Below are 17,170 nucleotides of genomic sequence, written 5' to 3' on the forward strand. Positions count from 1 at the left end.
TTAAAAATCACTGCATGACATCAGAAGCCATGGCAAGGAATTCCAGACATTAGCACATAAGCAACGGGATGCAAAAGAAAAGTATTTTTCTTTCTTCAATCCAAGGTTGCCAACACAAACTATTTTATAAATCACAAATAAAAAGAGTTCATAAACTCTAGGTGATCTCTGCGTGCCAGCATAAGAGTACTTCCAGACATGGGCAACTTAGCAGTACCCAATCATTGCTGTTCTTCTCTAAGCTGCAAGTGGAATAGCAACTCTGCTCCCGGCTGACATTTTGCAGACAGGCTTCTAGTCCAATATTGCCCCAAGATGGACAGTTTTCATTGGGACCAAAGTGTGAGGTAAAGGGTTTAAATCAGGCATAGGCAAACTCGGCCCTCCAGATGTTTTGGGACTACAACTCCCATCATCCCAAGCTAACAGGACCAGTGATCAGGGATGATGGGAGTTGTAGTCCCAAAACATCTGGAGGGCCGTGTTTGCCTATGCCTGGGTTAAATCCTCCCTCACGGCTCTTCTGATCATGATTCCTAACCCCCCACTGCGATGTGGGGAAGGGGCAGCAGAGGGAAAAGAAGCACATATAAAGACAATGCTACTTGGAATGGTTAAAAATTAAACTAATATAACTTATTTCTAGAGAGAAGTATGGACCATAGAGAATGAAATGGCTAGACCAATCCATACAAGCCATTACTGGCCTCCAAACCTACTGAACTGCTGTGCAATAAGTCATTATGAATCTGTTCCATTATGCTTTTGAGGTCAATTTTCTGAACTTGGGGTGTGGGAGAGGGAAATGAACAGGAAAACACAGGAACAGGTTCCTGTGTTCACAAGGTCATGCAGATACCCCAGAGAAAGTGAGTGAACAAAGTGTGCCTATTCCACAATAAATTTCTAGTGTGGAAACAGCCTAGGTTATACACGGTAACAATACAATACTGCTTACATCATGAAAAATGTCCTTGCTTTTCGGTGCATTAATAAATGTGAAAGAGCCTTGACTGCTTTTTGTAAACCAAAGGACTTTCCTTTGTTTTTGTTTTAATTCAAGAGTTCCGTTTCATTTGTGTTCATTATTCGCGATCCATTATTAAACAGAACAAATCCTTTAACCGCTTTTTGTGAACAAGGTTTGGGTTTCATCATTCTCTTTACAGCTCTCAATGTGCTCATTTGGTTCCAGCTGCTCTTTCACACAGCACAACTATATTTCTTCAAGCAGTGCATTTGGCCTTTTTTCCTTAGGAAATCATGTATAACGCAGAGGACTAGCGAGACAACCAGGCTGAGAACCGTTGCTTTATCACTTGGGACCTCCATCCCAAATCAGTCTAGGGGCTTGAGGGAAGACAGAGGATGAAGTTGCAAGTGGAGGATGCCTGATGTTGGACCCTTCAGGGGTTAAGTTGATGCCCAATGCCCACCTTTGAGGGTTCCCAAGCATTCAGCTTGGATGCTTAATGTGTACCACACATTCATGGGGCAAGTCCAGGGCTGTTCAAACAACATTAGTTCCCTCCAGTCCTTCCTTGTTGACATTAGGAACAAGGGGTGAGGGAGGGAACAAGGAGAGAATCAAAGGCCTTTATGGGTATGTGTGTGCTCTGAATCATGCCAGACAAGAACAGATCCCAGGAGATCCCAGAGAGCCATTTCCTCCCTCGGGTTGGGAGAAAAATAACAGCGTCTCCTATTCACCAAGAGGCCGCTGTAGAGGGGGCTGTCAGGAGCTCGTCCTACACTCAAGTAGGACCCTGGCAGAGACACATGCCCAACTGGCATGTCCTCTCCCTCCTGGTCGATTGTTCAGGAGCTTCAGGAGCTTTCTTAAGCCTGAACATCACAGCGACCGATGCCAACAGACATCGGCACACTTAGGGATCCGCAGAGTCTTTGCAGCTTACGTAACAGAACTTAGCAACTCAGCATTTTGGCTAATCTACGTTTATTTACATATAAACACACACGGGGCACTGCAACATGGCTCCCTCTCTCCCTAGCATCAGACGGCAAAGAAAAAGAACAAAGGACAATAGTCCTACTTCACGGAACACAGTAACACAAACATCCTGTCTCCATCACTTCCCACTCTGTGGAGTTAAAACATACACCATCATGTGATAGACAACAATCCCATGACTGCAATCAAGGAGCAGGAATTCTAACAGGGGCATGGTTGGGGGGGGACTGCTGAGAAGAAGGCAAATCCAGCCTCCAAGGAGCACACCACAGCTGTTGTTGCCCCAGCAGTAGCAGCAGCAGCAGATGCATTCCTTGAAGGCCAGATCCTCTCCCTCTGTGGATTCTGCCGCCTGAGGTGGTCACCTTGCCCTGCCTCATGGGTGAGCCAGCTCTGTACTTCCCCACCCTTTCCCTCATGATTGACTCATGAGAATGACAGGAAAGAACTGTATGAAAGGATGCCACCCTAAATTTTACCACTTTGTTCCTGCAATTTTCTGGGTTAATGGGGCTGCAAATGCATATTTTTCTGAAAGTGATTAACATGGAAATGAGCACTAAACTTCCACTATATTCTGCTAGATTTTTGGATTTTACATTGTGTGAAAGCTCAAATTTCATGTGAAATTAACAGGGTAATGTTGGGGAGATGGAATTAATTGGCCTTGTGAATGCAGCCGTGGTATGAACTAGTCTTGCAACTTTTTTCTACTATGACCAAATGCTCTAGAAGAAAAACCCACAAACCCATCAAGCATGGCTGCTTTTTAAAGATGGCTACCGCAGCTACTCTTTTCTGAGAAGTCCCATAAAAGACAGAGCACAGGCTTTGCATGTATAAGATCCCATAGTTCAGGAGGATTGGTAACCTTTTGTAGAGTATCTAAAGAGCTATTGTAAACATGTAAAAACGAAAATAGGATTTGAATGAAGAACTACAGTAAAACATGTATCTGGGAACAAGCAGAAAGGATGGGGTATTCAGTTATTATAATTTGCAGCAATATTAGAAAATATGGGAAAACCATGGAGGGGTCGAGGGGAAGCTAAATGATAAATGAATATTAATTGGAAAGTAAGTATTGTGTATTAAATTTGGGACATGGGTGGCGCTGTGGGTTAAACCACAGAGCCTAGGACTTGCCGATTAGAAGTTCGAATCCCTGCAACAGAGTGAGCTCCTGTTGCTCGGTCCCTGCTCCTGCCCACCTAGCAGTTCGAAAGCACGTCAAAGTGCAAGTATATAAATAGGTACCACTCTGGCAGGAAGGTAAACAGCGTTTCCGTGCACTGCTCTGGTTCGCCAGAAGCGGCTTAGTCATGCTGGCCACATGACCCGGAAGCTGTATGCTGGCTCCCTCGGCCAATAAAGCCAGATGAGCGCCGCAACCCCAGAGTCGGTCACGACTGGACCTAATGGTCAGGGGTCCCTTTACCTTTACCTATTAAATTTGTAAACTTGAAACACACACACAAGATCCCACAGTTCAACACTTCAGTATAGTTGGCAAGACTCAAGGCTTCTGCCAAAGAACTTGGAGGGCCACTGCCAGTTATAGTAAACACTACCAGGACAGATAGATTAACCAATAATAGCAGACTCACAATAGCAGGCTTTTTCTTTTGGTCCTGTTGGTTTTTTTTTAGTAAAGTCTACGCTTTCTCTGCAAAACACCCCACAATTTTATGGTTTTCAGAAATCAGGACCAATAGTCTGAAGTTCAACCCGTTTTAATAGCCAGGACTGCAGACAGGCTGTCTCAAAAGACCCTCACTAGTTTTCTACTGTTTTTACAATCCACTTGCATGTCATAAATGTTAGATAGAGCTCATTTCTGAAATGCCATGATTCAATTTTCATATGCTGTGGGGTGAGAATAAGCAATTGCTTCATTTCTTTACAGTGAAAAGGCCGAAGTACACCTTACATTTGCCAAAGTGATCAGACCCAAGATGTTCTGCTGCCTGAGGTGAAAGACAAGATGCCCTCCCCACTAATTCCACATACAGAAGCCAAGTGGAGTGGCAACTGAATCTTGAACACTGGTAATGGGTCAACATCCTCCACCAAGTAGCTCATGGAACGCAGGGCCTGTCTCCTGGCACAAAGATCTCTGTCTCTGCTCCCTCAACACCACCCTTTAGCATGTTCTACCTAAGGCAGTCACCCCACTGCCTAATAATAGGGCCAGTCTTCATGATGATGCCTCAAAAAATGGACTCCTCTGGGTTGGAAAAAATATTAAAAAAACATGCAGTCAAAACAAAGCAAAATGTGTCCTTGTTTCAGTTAGCACTAATGTTTGGTCTAAAGCAAAACTTGTAATGAATGTGCTTGTTATTTCTTGAGAGAAGCCAAAAGAGTCAATAATGCTACCAATAACCTCTCAGAGGAGGTTTCACATATGCCTAGTTTTAGTCAATAAAGATAAATTTTGGTGGATGTTTGGAAATATCCTAGTATCACAGAACCTGTATGCAAAAAGCTGTCAATTTTTATTCTAGGCAATGTTGAATTTGGGAACAATGAAAATAATTTCTTCAAGTAACAAACAGGAGGGACCACATTGACCATCAGACTTTTACTTGAAACTAGGACACTTGAATTCAAATTGCAGCCCTTGGGATGGCCTTGAGCAAATTACTACCTCTCAACTCCCCACTCTGTAAAACACAGATAGCAGAAATGTCCCTTAACAAACATTTCTTTGTGATAAAAAATGTTTTTTAAGAAATAAACATTATAAAAAATTTAAACACTAGAAGCACCTCAACTTAGGAATAGCTAATAAGGAATAATATCACTATTTCTACCAAAAAAATAATAATAATTCTAGCTTATGGAAACTAAAACTAATTTAAGACCTTTTTGATTTCTTGTTGATATATTTTCACTGCTAGGGTGAGAGGCAGCTTGGTTTATTTTCTGCCTCTGGTGTCACAATAACTTGCTGCCCTTGGGCATTATGCACCTTGACTTGTGCGTACATTCGCATTCATGCCCCAATATCTTATGAGAGGGTGGTATATACCTTTATAAATACATATTTGCTACTTCACTTCAGGCAGTAAAACTGAGCCAGCCTTGCATCTGTGGGCATGGAGAGGCATCTGTTCCAGTAGGCATTTTAAAGAATGTGCTGGATTTTTCAGTGTATAAGACTACAGTGGTACCTCGGGTTACAGATGCTTCAGGTTACAGACTCCGCTAACCCAGAAATAGTACCTCGGGTTAAGAACTTTGCTTCAGGATAAGAACAGAAATCATGTTCTGGTGGCACGGCGGCAGCGGGAAGCCCCATTAGCTAAAGTGGTACCTCAAGTTAAGAACAGTTTCAGGTTAAGAACAGACCTCCGGAACAAATTAAGTTCATAACCAGCGGTACCACTGTATTTCTTAATTTTGGGCTAAAAAAATAGGGGTCGCCTCATACATGGGGGCATCTTATACACGGAAAAATACGGTAAGTTGGGCAGGCCTTCGTTTTCCCCACCCCCTTCTCCAATGGTTTACATTTGATTTGGACTGCTTCTCCTCTCAATGCTATTGGGGTCATTGGTATTACTCCAAAGCAAAAGTTAGTCATAGAATGATAGAGTTGGAAGGGACCAAGAGGGTCGTCTAGTCCAACCCCCTGTAATACAGGAATCTTTTGCCCCAAGACATAGGTTACAATATACCACTTGAATCAAGGGAAAAGCTGTGGAGAAGAGAATTTAAAATTCACGGCCTGTAGTTCACCAAAAGAAAATAATATGAAAATGATATATGGATGGTATTTGACTCCAGTAAAGCTTGCTAAGATGTATAAAAATTATTCTAAACTATGCCAGAAATGTAAGGAGAAAGTAGGTACATTTTCTGATATGTGGCGGATGTGTAAAAAAGTAAAGGGCTTCTGGGAAATGATATATAATGAAACTTAAAAAATGTTTAAGAGTACATTTGTTTAAAAACCAGGTGCTTTTTTACTAGGAGTAATAGGAGAAGAAGCGCCAAGGAAGCAAAAGAGACTGTTTATGTATTTGACTACAGCAGCTAGAATGTTACTTGCCCAGAAGTGGAAAGAAGAGAATGTCCCAACAGAAGAATGGATGACTAAGATGAGGAAAAATTCAATCAATAATGGCGAACCTTTATAGATTACTTTAAAGAACACTGTAAAAATGTTAAAACATTAGCAGGTTTGATGTAACATTTATGAACTAATAACAGAATTAGGAAGAGAAAAGAAGTTGAAATTAATTAGAGAAATATAATTATATGCAAGGAGAATAAAAAGGGGGAAATGGAAACCAGGGAGGGGGGAACCATTTAAAGGCAAATTTGGATTGGATATGTATTTACAAAAGTAAAAATGTTGTTATTTTGAAAACTGAAAATAAAACATTTTTTTTAAAAAAGAAGGAATCTTTTGTCCAAAGTGGGGCTCAAACCCATAATCCTCAGATTAAGGGTCTCATGCTCTACTCTCTCAACTATGTGCCATAACTTGTGCTAAATACGTTTAAAAGGATGACGTTCAACATTCTCATCACATAGCCAGGAATTTCACGAATAACGCCTGGGGCTCTAGCTATTGAGAGTCTTTGGAGGTCAAATTCCAAACCTGAACTACCAGTAGAACAAGAACAATATAATATACACAGCAAATGGTTCCAATCCAAATATCCTTTCTTTATTGGGAGCAAGCCTGCCTCAGAGCATGGAGGCAATCTGAAACACTAAGGGAGTGATCCTGTGTACATGAAGCAGGCATGAAGCAGGCCAGTGGAAGCTAAGTAGGCATCAAGTTACACCTGATCCAAACACCGTTCAGGAGAGAAGCGGCTGCTGCTGCTCTGCCTATAACTGGCAGAGGGAAAACAAACCTTTAAAATAGTGTTTAATGCCAGGTTTCCAGGTCATATATCCAGTCTAAGTCTACTCTCTCTAGTCCTACCACCTCTAAAGGTAAAGGTAAAGGGACCCCTGACCATTAGGTCCAGTTGTGACCGACTCTGGGGTTGCGGCGCTCTTCTCGCTTTATTGGCCGGGGGAGCCGGCGTTTGTCCGCGGACAGCTTCCGGGTCATGTGGCCAGAATGACTAAGCCACTTCTGGCAAACCAGAGCAGTGCACGGAAACGCCATTTACCTTCCCGCCGGAGTGGTACCTATTTATCTACTTGCACTTTTTGGTGTGCTTTCGAACTGCTAGGTTGGCAGGTGCAAGGACCAAGCAATGGGAGCTCACGCCATTGTGGGGATTCGAACCGCCAACCTTCTGATCAGCAAGTCCTAGGCTCTGTGGTTTAACCCACAGCGCCACTCCACATTCCCCTACCACCTCTACACCCCCAGAATGCCCCTTTTTGGGGACTCGCACCAGCTTTTGCTTAGCTGTGCCAGGATGAGCAAGTTACATCAGTGTATCTTTAGCTGAGCTGGGGTTGAGGATTAATGCCAGCTGAGCCACGAATCAGCTGGCTGCCAGAGATCCACTGCATCCTGAGCTGCTCATCCCAGCAGATCTTGCCACAGGATTGCCCCACCCCCCAGATGAAAGAAGAGGTGAAGTCTGAATCGGACCAAGCAACAAGCCCTTACCTATGGATGGAAAACGGAGTAATAGACTTGATAAGAGATGCCTTCGCTCCCACTTTAGCTGCTTCCACTGCTCCTCGAACTCTGTACAGGACTGTTTCACCATAGCTGACAAACTGCTGGTTGTAAACAACGATCTTTCCATGGGCTTCCTGAGCTTTTTTGTGCAGGTCGTCAAAGGAAGTCACCACTAAGACCTCAGCCGTAATGCCTGAAAATGAAAAATTGGGACAGTTATGGAGTCAGGCCTGACCAAAGACATTTCAGTGCCTGAAAAAATCTAAATGGCATCTCCTCCTACCAGGGAGGGCCATATCTGTCCTGTTTCCCTCAGAATCTCATATTCCAGTCTTAAGTTCTCTACATTATTGCATCTGTTTGCAATTTTTATATTAAAAGGAACATTGCTATGACAATCCATCAGCATTTTAGTGCGAATTCCTCCTACTGTACACATTTTTGCATGCACTTTCCCTTAACCAAATGCTTTTGGGTATGTTATCTTCACTAATATATGCATTTATATGCACATTCCCCCCAGCTATATGCATTTTTGCACACATTTTTTGGTTCAAGAACTGTGTGCAAATTTTGAAGGACAGTTGCGTTCCAGATGTATACTGTTTCTCAGATTAGGATTTCATTAAAATGTGAACTGGGCCAAATTTCTCCACCATCCCTACCTCCCATTAATGAAGGTGGGACACAAGGTACCAGGAAGAGCTTTGGTACACATCCTGCACATTCCACTGGCATCTGGTGGGTCACTGTGAGAACACGATGCAGGACCAGATGGACCATTGGCTTGATCCAGCAGGCTTCTCTTACATTCTTGCATAAGTGCACTGATGGCTCATGGGTCAGATCTGTTCTGTCTTCCACTCTTCTGCCCATAATGGCACCCAAACCCTCAACTTGAGGCAGCTCGCATGGTAGTGGGGCAGAGCCAGACACTTCGCTAACTTAGATGAAGCAGAAAATAGTGCCCCCGTCCCCACATATCAAGGCATATAGTACCCACAGGGATCTTTTCTTCCCCTTATGGTAAAGGTAAAGGTAAAGGGACCCCTGACCATTAGGTCCAGTTGTGGCCGACTCTGGGGTTGCGGCGCTCATCTCGCTTTATTGACCAAGGGAGCCGGTGTACAGCTTCCGGGTCATGTGGCCAGCATGACTAAGCTGCTTCTGGCAAACCAGAGCAGCGCACGGAAACGCCGTTTACCTTCACGCCAGAGCGGTACCTATTTATCTACTTGCACTTTGATGTGCAAGGTTGGCAGGAGCAGGGACGGAGCAACGGGAGCTCACCCCATCGCGGAGATTCGAACCGCCAACCTTCTGATCGGCAAGCCCTAGGCTCTGTGGTTTAACTCACAGCGCCACCTGCGTCCCTTCCCCTTATGGTAGTAATAAGTTAAATACCTAACAATTTGCTCCTCTTTCATATCACCCAAGGCTCTTCAAGTGGGATTCAGTCACGTACTGTCAAGTTCAGGTGGTGCAATTCAAGTTGATTTGAAGGGCTTGCACAACAAACCCTGTTCCTCCCCCAAAAACTGGACTTGTTGTGATAAGGAAAGTGATGGGAAAACACACTGAGAAGTATGGGACAACATTTGTTGATTCAACCTAATCAAAGTCCCCTAAATCAGAGTCAACACTTAGTGTCTAACCTCCCTGCATACTTTTTGCAAACCAATCAAGATGTGTGTGCAATAAACAGGTAGTCTGGAAACAACTCCCAAATAAGCTGCCTGAGACGACTGCCTCACCCTACCTAATGGTAGGACTGGCCCTGTGCATGGATATGCAAGATGACAGCAATGTGTACATTTCTAAGGAAGAGGAAAGGAGGCTGCATTAGAAGATGGTCACCTGGGATGGCCAGCCATATGACAGAGGGGAAGCTGACCCATAGACCTTAGGGAATAGCAGTTCCCAGCACAGTAACACTCCCATATTTCCAAGATAACGCATGTGTGCCTTTTATCATTCCTGCAATACGCTAGAATTCAATAAAATAAAACAAGGGACAATGACATTATGTCTCCTGTCAGGAATATAGATTTGCAGGGCTTCAATTATTTCCATTTTAAACACACCACACAGCTTCAAAGTATTGATACAATCTGACCATTGTTTTGCTTGGTTGCTGAGTAACATGAAACATTATTATAAAGGGCAGAATCTGCCAGGAAATTCTCTTTCATGAAGTCCTCTTTGAAATGAAACCAATGTTTTTCATATACAGATATTTTTTAACCCATGGGTGGATGTGAAAGTGATTTATAAAAACACAAAAGCAGTGGCCGGCCTGCAGTAATTCCTCTCAGTGGGCTTTGCTTCTTCTCTTAAAAAAAAAACCACACACACACAAAAACCCCCCAAAGATCTGCAGTTTCTGAATTTCTAGTACAAACAAACTCTTAAGCAAAAAGTAAAAACAAAAAACACCCACTATAAACATTTCCTCTCTGCCTACTCTGTGGCCTTGCCTGAGAGAACAAACAAATGTTTATAGGTAACAGTGGTAACCAGATGGGATGGTTTTTTGTGTGTGCTCATACTACATATATTTTCACTGAGCATACATTTGGGAACCACGTTTCATGGTTTTTACAAAATCGTTCGCAAGATGACCACAATGCTCAAGATCCAATCTTGCAGACGAGTTACAGAAGTAAGTGGAAACTGTTCAACAACAAGAGCAAGGCTCAGCTGCTAAATATAGGAGTCGTAATGGATGCCTGGAATTCCACCACTGTGCATTTCACCTAGAAGCCGCAAAACACGTCAGTAAAAGCTAAATGCTGGAACAAATGTCACACACACCCCTACACACACACACTTGGTTTGTGCCATAGCCAAAGGAAAGAATGAAAAAGCACTAGAGTCTCCTTTCTGTTCTTCAATTTGTAACTGTAAATTGTAATTACAGTGGAACCTCGACTTACGTACGGCTCTACTTACGTACGATTCCAGTTACGACATTCAGTAGGTGCGTTGACTTATGAACTTTCCTCTAGATATGAACTTGCCAGCAGCCCGGAGCTTGCCCAGCCAGCTGCGGAGCAGCACTGAGGCCTCTGCTGCTGGGGAGAGGGCCCCCATCCCACCCCCAAAGCTGTGGAAGAGGTGCCACCTGCAAGTGGCACAGCAGGGCGCACTGCAGCCCCAAACCCCGCTGAGGAACTAACCTGAGGAAGTCCAGAGAAGAACCTGGCCTGGCAAGAAAAAAAGTGACCCTGGCCAAAGTGAATCAGCTCTTTACTGACCCTTGCCCCACCCCCAGCTTGTAGCCACGTAAGCCCACCCACCCTAAGTGCACGTAAGAAAATAAATAAATGTTTTTTTCATCTACAATACTATCTTATTTATTTTATAGCACAGTACATTAATTATTGCCTTCATTTTATGGATCTATGGTCTCGTTAGACAGTAGAATCTATGTTAAATTGCTGTTTTAGGGGGGTGTTTTTCATTGTCTAGAACGGATCAATTCACTTTTCCATTACTTCCTATGGAAAAGAGCACCCCTACTTATGTACGTTTCTAGTTATGACTGGACCTCCGGAACGGATTATGGTCTTAAGTAGAGGTTCCACTGTAGTCTTATCTAGATGCTTGCACTAAAGAAGTTTTCAACAGCAAACCACTGCCCATTTCCTGGCTGCTACATAAAGACGTAATATCCGAAGCTCTGATAGAAACGCCCCCTCAACATGTGGTGAGTTAACATGCAGGATTTGCTATTGCAAGATGGTGACCAACTTGGATGGCTTTGATGTGACGTAAAAAGATATCATGGGAGCTACTGAATCAAGACAAAAGGCCATCTAGTCCCAGCGGCCAATGGGAATCCCACAAGCAGGATATGAGGACAACAGCAATCTTCTCATTTGAGCCCCACCCCACCCTCACCCCTGTAACTGGCATTCAGCGCCTTCCCTCTGATGCTGGAGGTAGTGCACAGCCATCACTATTAGTAGACACTGATCTTCCTTGATCTTGTCTAAACCCCTTTCAAAGCCATCCAAGTCGGTCGCCATCTTGTAGTACCAAGTCCTGCAGGTTAACTACACAGTGTATAAAGTGCTTTCTTTTGTCTGTCAGGAATCTTCCAAGATTCTGCTTCATCGGATACCTATGGGTGTAGAACCCATAAGTGAGAGACAGAAATATCTATGCACATTCCATACACCCCACTGACTCGACTTTTTGTAAACTAAAAATCTCCAAACATTGTAACTTTTCCTCACAGCTCCTTTTTCAGGTGAGGCAACCAGAACTGCATCCCATAAATCTCTCCATAGATTTCTATAATGGTGTTACGATATTGGCAATGTTATTTTCGATTGTTTTTCTAATGACCCCTAACGTGGAATTTGCCTTCTCCCCCACACCCCACATCAGCCACACACTAGGTTGATATCTTCATCAAGGTACTCCTGCATTGCAGGGGGTTGGATTAGATGACCCTTGGAGTCCCTTCCAACTCTACAATTCTATGCGAAGTTGTTTTTTTTATTTATTTATTTATTATTATTATTATTATTATTATTATTATTATTCCCATATGTGGACCACTAAGGAAGTCAGATTATCCTCCACCAGGGCCAGGGCCTTCTCAGCGATGGCTCCGACCTGGTAGAATGCTCTGTCCGATGAGACCAGTGCCCTGCAGGATTTAACTTCCTTCTGCAGGGCCTGTAAGACAGAGCTATTCCACCTGGCTTTCAATTTGAACTTAGCCTGATCTTTTATTCCCCTTCCTTTCCTCCCCATCCCCTTTTTATGAAGATTACCCGCTCTGGGATCTCACAGCTAATTCTCCCCTGGTCTCCTCGCTTGCCCAAATAGAACTAACTAAGCCAGCTAGCCCTGGTGATCATCTAATGTTCATTGGATGGATTTTCCCCCTAAATTGATTTTTGAATTCTGAGTTTATGGTTATTCGCATTTTATACTGTATTTTATGCTGTTTTTTGTTGCATCAATTACCGGTAAGTGTTTAAAATTTGTTGTTAGCCACCCTGAGCTCGGTTTTCTGAACCGGGAAGGGCGGGGTATAAAGAAAAATTTATTATTATTTATTATTATACATTTGCTCACATTGAATCACATTTGTCATTTTAATGCCCACTCACCCAGTCGGCAGAGATCCTTCGGGAGCTCTTCGCATTCCACTCTGTGAACCAGCACAGGAAGCATGAACCTGGCTGGGTTCACGTAGAAACACGGACTGAATTAAATCCGCAAGCATCCCTATCCTTCAGAGCTCCTTTAGTTGCTCCCACTGCGTTTGATCTGATGCAAGACCAAAGGACAAGCTTATAAACAACAAGGAAGAAGGAAGTTCAGTGCTGCTGGTGTGCTGATGCTGTCCAGTTGCTCTCGATTCAGTTTTGTTTTGTTTTTAATCCAAATAGAGGAAGGTGCTGGAGGGGCACTGCGTGTGGGCAAAAGGGTTGAAATCCAATCCAGGCTGGACTGAAATAATAATGGCGGGGAGATAATGTGACGTGGGTGTGGCGATCACACAGGGTCCCCGGACGTTTGACGGTCTATTGACCCTGCACCACCACTGTAATTGCTTTCTCCGCTGCCACCAACCCGTTTCTCACGGATACACATGGAGTCCAGTCAGTTGTTAACATTAACAAATAATCAAGTTTATTTTATAGGCACGAACAAGCTTATGGTTTCAGTTAATTTTTCTTGGCAGTTTCTTAATCTTAGTTCCTTAACTGTCCTATTCGTTCCTAACAACTTCAAACTGATTATCCCAACTAACTATCTATCTGACTCCACCTAACAATTCCTCTCACTCTCTTACCACACAACTCGACCAACCCACAGACTATTCTCCCTCTTCCTTCTTCCTTCTTCCTTCTTCAACTCCCAACTCTCAACTGACTTTCACACCACACCACTCTCACTCCAACTCCTCCTATCAGTTTCCACTGGCCAATCACATCACACTCATTTTAACCCTTTCCTTATGACCCACCTAGGATCAAACGCCACAGTGGGCAGTGAGACACGCCAAATGTCCAGGACATTTTCTTCAGGGGGAACTCACTGGAACTCAGTTCCAGCAGCTTCAGGTGGGTGCCATTGCCATGCTAAGAGAAAGAGGAAGGTGTTCATGGTGAGTTCCAGAACCTCTCTTTCTAGAAAAATAGCAGTGCAGACGCCGACCAGGCTGCAGCTCAGACCAGGTCACACAAAATTGGTTTCCTATTGAAAATTCATTACACATCGAAAATATGCTGCTTCTGCCTACAACTAGGGGGGAAGTAAATTAAGAAAGGTTGTGGGCAGGCCTTGAAGTTTGATTCTAGGAATAGATAAGAAAGGTGAGAAAAATCTAACTTGGCAGGCTGTCTGGGCTTCCAAACTCCCCCTCCCCAAACCGTCCCCCGCCAAGTGCCAAGCATGCCAAATCTGAGTACTGAGTGAGAAATCTACTGCTGTTTTGCTTGGCATCCAAATGAGGTGAACTGATAGGCTGCAGCAGTTTCTAATGAAGAGGGCAGCCGTGTACCTAAGAAATGTCTCAGTGACAGGGTCATCCAAAGAGCCAGCAAAAATGAAGCCAGGGATCTGCAGATTTTCATTTTCCAGTAGGAAAAGAAAAAGGGGGGGGGGAATTGAGGTCTGTGCTAGCTGGCACTGCAATCTACATGACATATCCGCTTCGGTAACAGATGAGCAGAATAGGCACCAGGTAATTCATCCCAGTGCTCCATTTACACACCACATCAAGCGATGAAAACATAATAACATGTGCTCATGATTGTTCATCAAGGCGAGGAAGAACAGGAGCTATTCCTGACAGCTCCTTGCTGCATTAATGAAATATGTCACCTGCTAGGGAGGCCTCGAGATGCTGCCTCCCTTTCACAGCCTGTGCAAGCCCCATCCAATTGCCCAAAGTTGATTTTTTTAAAAAAATGCTATGCTGAGTTTTCTAAGAACAGAAAACATAGGAAACATGTCCCCTCAATTTTTTTAAAAAAATACATTTTAAAAAACAGGGAGAGTCAAGTGAGTTTGCAAGAGCACTCCTATGATGATTGGAGTGCGGATAGCATAAACAGATACAAAAAGCATCAATTTTGGTGAAGATGAACTGCAGTAAAATGGAAACAGTGGTGCATGTGATGAATACAGGACACTACAGTATATGACGCCTTCTTACATCACTAACTGCAGAACCGCAGGTGGGGTGGGATTAAGCCCTCTTCCCAGGCACCATGGTACGAGCTGGACCATAAAGAAGGCTGATCGCTGAAGAATTGATGCTTTTGAATTATGGTGCTGGAGGAGACTCTTGAAGTCCCATGGACTGCAAGAAGATCAAACCTATCCATTCTTAAGGAAATCAGCTCTGAGTGCTCACTGGAAGGACAGATCCTGAAGCTGAGACTCCAATACTTTGGCCATCTCATGAGAAGAGAAGACTCCCTGGAAAAGACCCTGATGTTGGGAAGGATTGAGGGTACAAGGAGAAGAGGACGACAGAGGGCGAGATGGTTGGACAGTGTTCTCGAAGCTACCAGCATGAGTTTGATCAAACTGCGGGAGGCAGTGGAAGACAAGAGTGCCTGGTGTGCTCTGGTCCATGGGGTCATGAAGAGTCGGACACGACTAAACGACTAAACAACAACAAGACATGTTAAACACATTTACCATCTCATCTAATTTGGCCCTTTGGCAAGCTACTTTTTTTCTGGTGCCCTGTGGTGGCGAAGGCTCCAGGTAGCTCTACCCAAAGCAGCCTTGCTCAGAAGAACATCCCAGTAGATTTGTGGAGACTTACTTCCTGCTTAGTGTTGCAGATTAACAGCCATGGCTGAGGCAAGGTTCCAAGACTACATCAGGATGACGAGTCCAAGTGGATTCTGCAAGAGAGATCTGAGAGCAGGGAATTAACTCAGGTCTGCTACTGCTCACAGATCTCGCCAGAAAAATATGTGGATTTTGCAGCCTGACAAAGTTTCACAAGTATTCTTCCACAGAGGAAAATCATTTTGTTGGAATTGGCTCCGATACCTATAGAAGTTTCCACTAAGATGGGAGGAAGCCAATGTGTATCAAGGAAAATGATTTCTTTTCTAACTTTATATTTCTTTCCAGGACTACGTTTTCCATGATGTGCTCCCCATTTCTCTTGATGGTCAAAGCAGGGGGGGGGGATGGTTAGTCACCAGGAGGCCGGGGAATATGATATGTTGAGGGTCAACTGGTAGGAAAAATGCCTCAAATATTTCATAGCCTAATGTACATTGACAGAAAGCCCTAATAAACACAAACACCCACTTCATGTTTTCCACACCAAGGTGTTCACAGTGACGTCCAAATATGCAACTGATTATGCAAAAGATCATTTTGACACACCAGGCAAATTGCAGCAATAAGTTTGTGATAGGAAGGGGAGTTTATTTCAGTTTGCATTTTAATGCAAACCTACCAAATTCATACCTCCTAAAACAATATGCAAACAGAAACACACCCATCCTTCAAAATTCACGCTTCTCTCCAAGTTTTGTGTGCACAAAAACTGTGTATATTAGGAGTAAAGTGTGTATAAGAGCGGCTATATTAATGAAAAGAACATACGAAAATGAACTTTCGAGGAAACTGCTTGGAAAAATGTCAATATTGGCCGAAGCTGTATACAAAAATGTGTAGATTAGGAGAAACATATACTAAAATGCAGATGATGCAGAAATATTGGAAACTGAACTTAAGACTGGAAAAAATGGGAAACTGAAATCGATTCCTCCATTGCTTATTAGTGAGATACACAGAAAACGGAAGTCTCACTGCAATTACTTATTTTTGGCTGTGGAAAGAGAAAAAATTATTCCTTGACTCTAACAAAGGTGTTTGTTACAACTAATGTTTCCCACAACATTCTGTTGCTGTTTTGATGCTGTTTTAATGCATTTCAACTCTTGGAATTTTAACTTTGTATTTTATTGATTTGTTATATCTTGCTTGGTGGGGAAGTGTACATATACCCTAAAATAATTCAGCAAACTCAGACATTACCTTCTGGAGGAGTCCCAATGCTGCCACCAAGCCCTAAAAGGGCAATGCTGTAGTTCCGTGGTTTCATCATCATTGCTGACTCTTCCCCCCTTTCCCAGTGGGGGATTTTTGCCGGCTCCAGGTGGACATTTTCCAGGCCATCTTCCTTCAAGACTTTGTGCATGTACTGGATAGCTAGTTCTAGATTTCTGGAACCACTCACTCTCGGCCCGAAAGTGTCCACAAAGAATGCAAGCCTTTCATAGGATCTGTTCTGAGCCTTGCCATGGATGGCAAGGTCGATAATCTTCTTAGCAACATCTGAATAGCCCGCTATCTCCCTCTTAATGTCTTCAAATGATCTTCGGGGGCCGGCATTGTCACTGCTTAACGGATTCTCTTCGCTTTGAGGAAACAGGCAAATAAGAGCTATTAAATACAGAAGCTTCATTTTTCTCCGCTCTAAATTTTATGGGTCAATCTGTAGGAGGGAGAAGGGGTGAGGAAAGATAACAGGCAGTCATAAAGCTGTTCAAGGGCTGCTCCAGTTTGGGAGCGTGCGAAAGTTGCGA

At 43.5% G+C, this 17,170-nt stretch overlaps 1 protein-coding gene and 1 long non-coding RNA gene across 5 annotated transcripts in view; one reads left to right on the top strand and one right to left on the bottom strand.

The window, feature by feature from the left end:
* The window catches only part of LOC308481510, a 351,692-nt gene that overhangs the window by 246,222 nt on the left and 88,300 nt on the right, over nt 1-17,170 (top strand). The gene's annotated exons all lie outside the window — the stretch shown is intronic.
* The window catches only part of CPQ (carboxypeptidase Q), a 175,064-nt gene that overhangs the window by 132,441 nt on the left and 25,453 nt on the right, over nt 1-17,170 (bottom strand). For all 4 annotated transcript variants that reach the window (XM_081013871.1, XM_081013873.1, XM_081013874.1 and 1 more), the window contains exons 2-3: nt 16,620-17,079; nt 7,563-7,770 (exon numbers count right to left, since the gene is read on the bottom strand). In XM_081013871.1, coding sequence (XP_080869997.1) covers nt 7,563-7,770; nt 16,620-17,049 — 638 coding nt within the window. In that variant the 5' untranslated portion in view covers nt 17,050-17,079. The remainder of the gene's footprint in view (nt 1-7,562; nt 7,771-16,619; nt 17,080-17,170) is intronic.

Source organism: Podarcis pityusensis (assembly GCF_964106645.2).
Source record: "Podarcis pityusensis genome assembly, chromosome: 7".
Lineage (NCBI taxonomy): Eukaryota > Metazoa > Chordata > Lepidosauria > Squamata > Lacertidae > Podarcis > Podarcis pityusensis.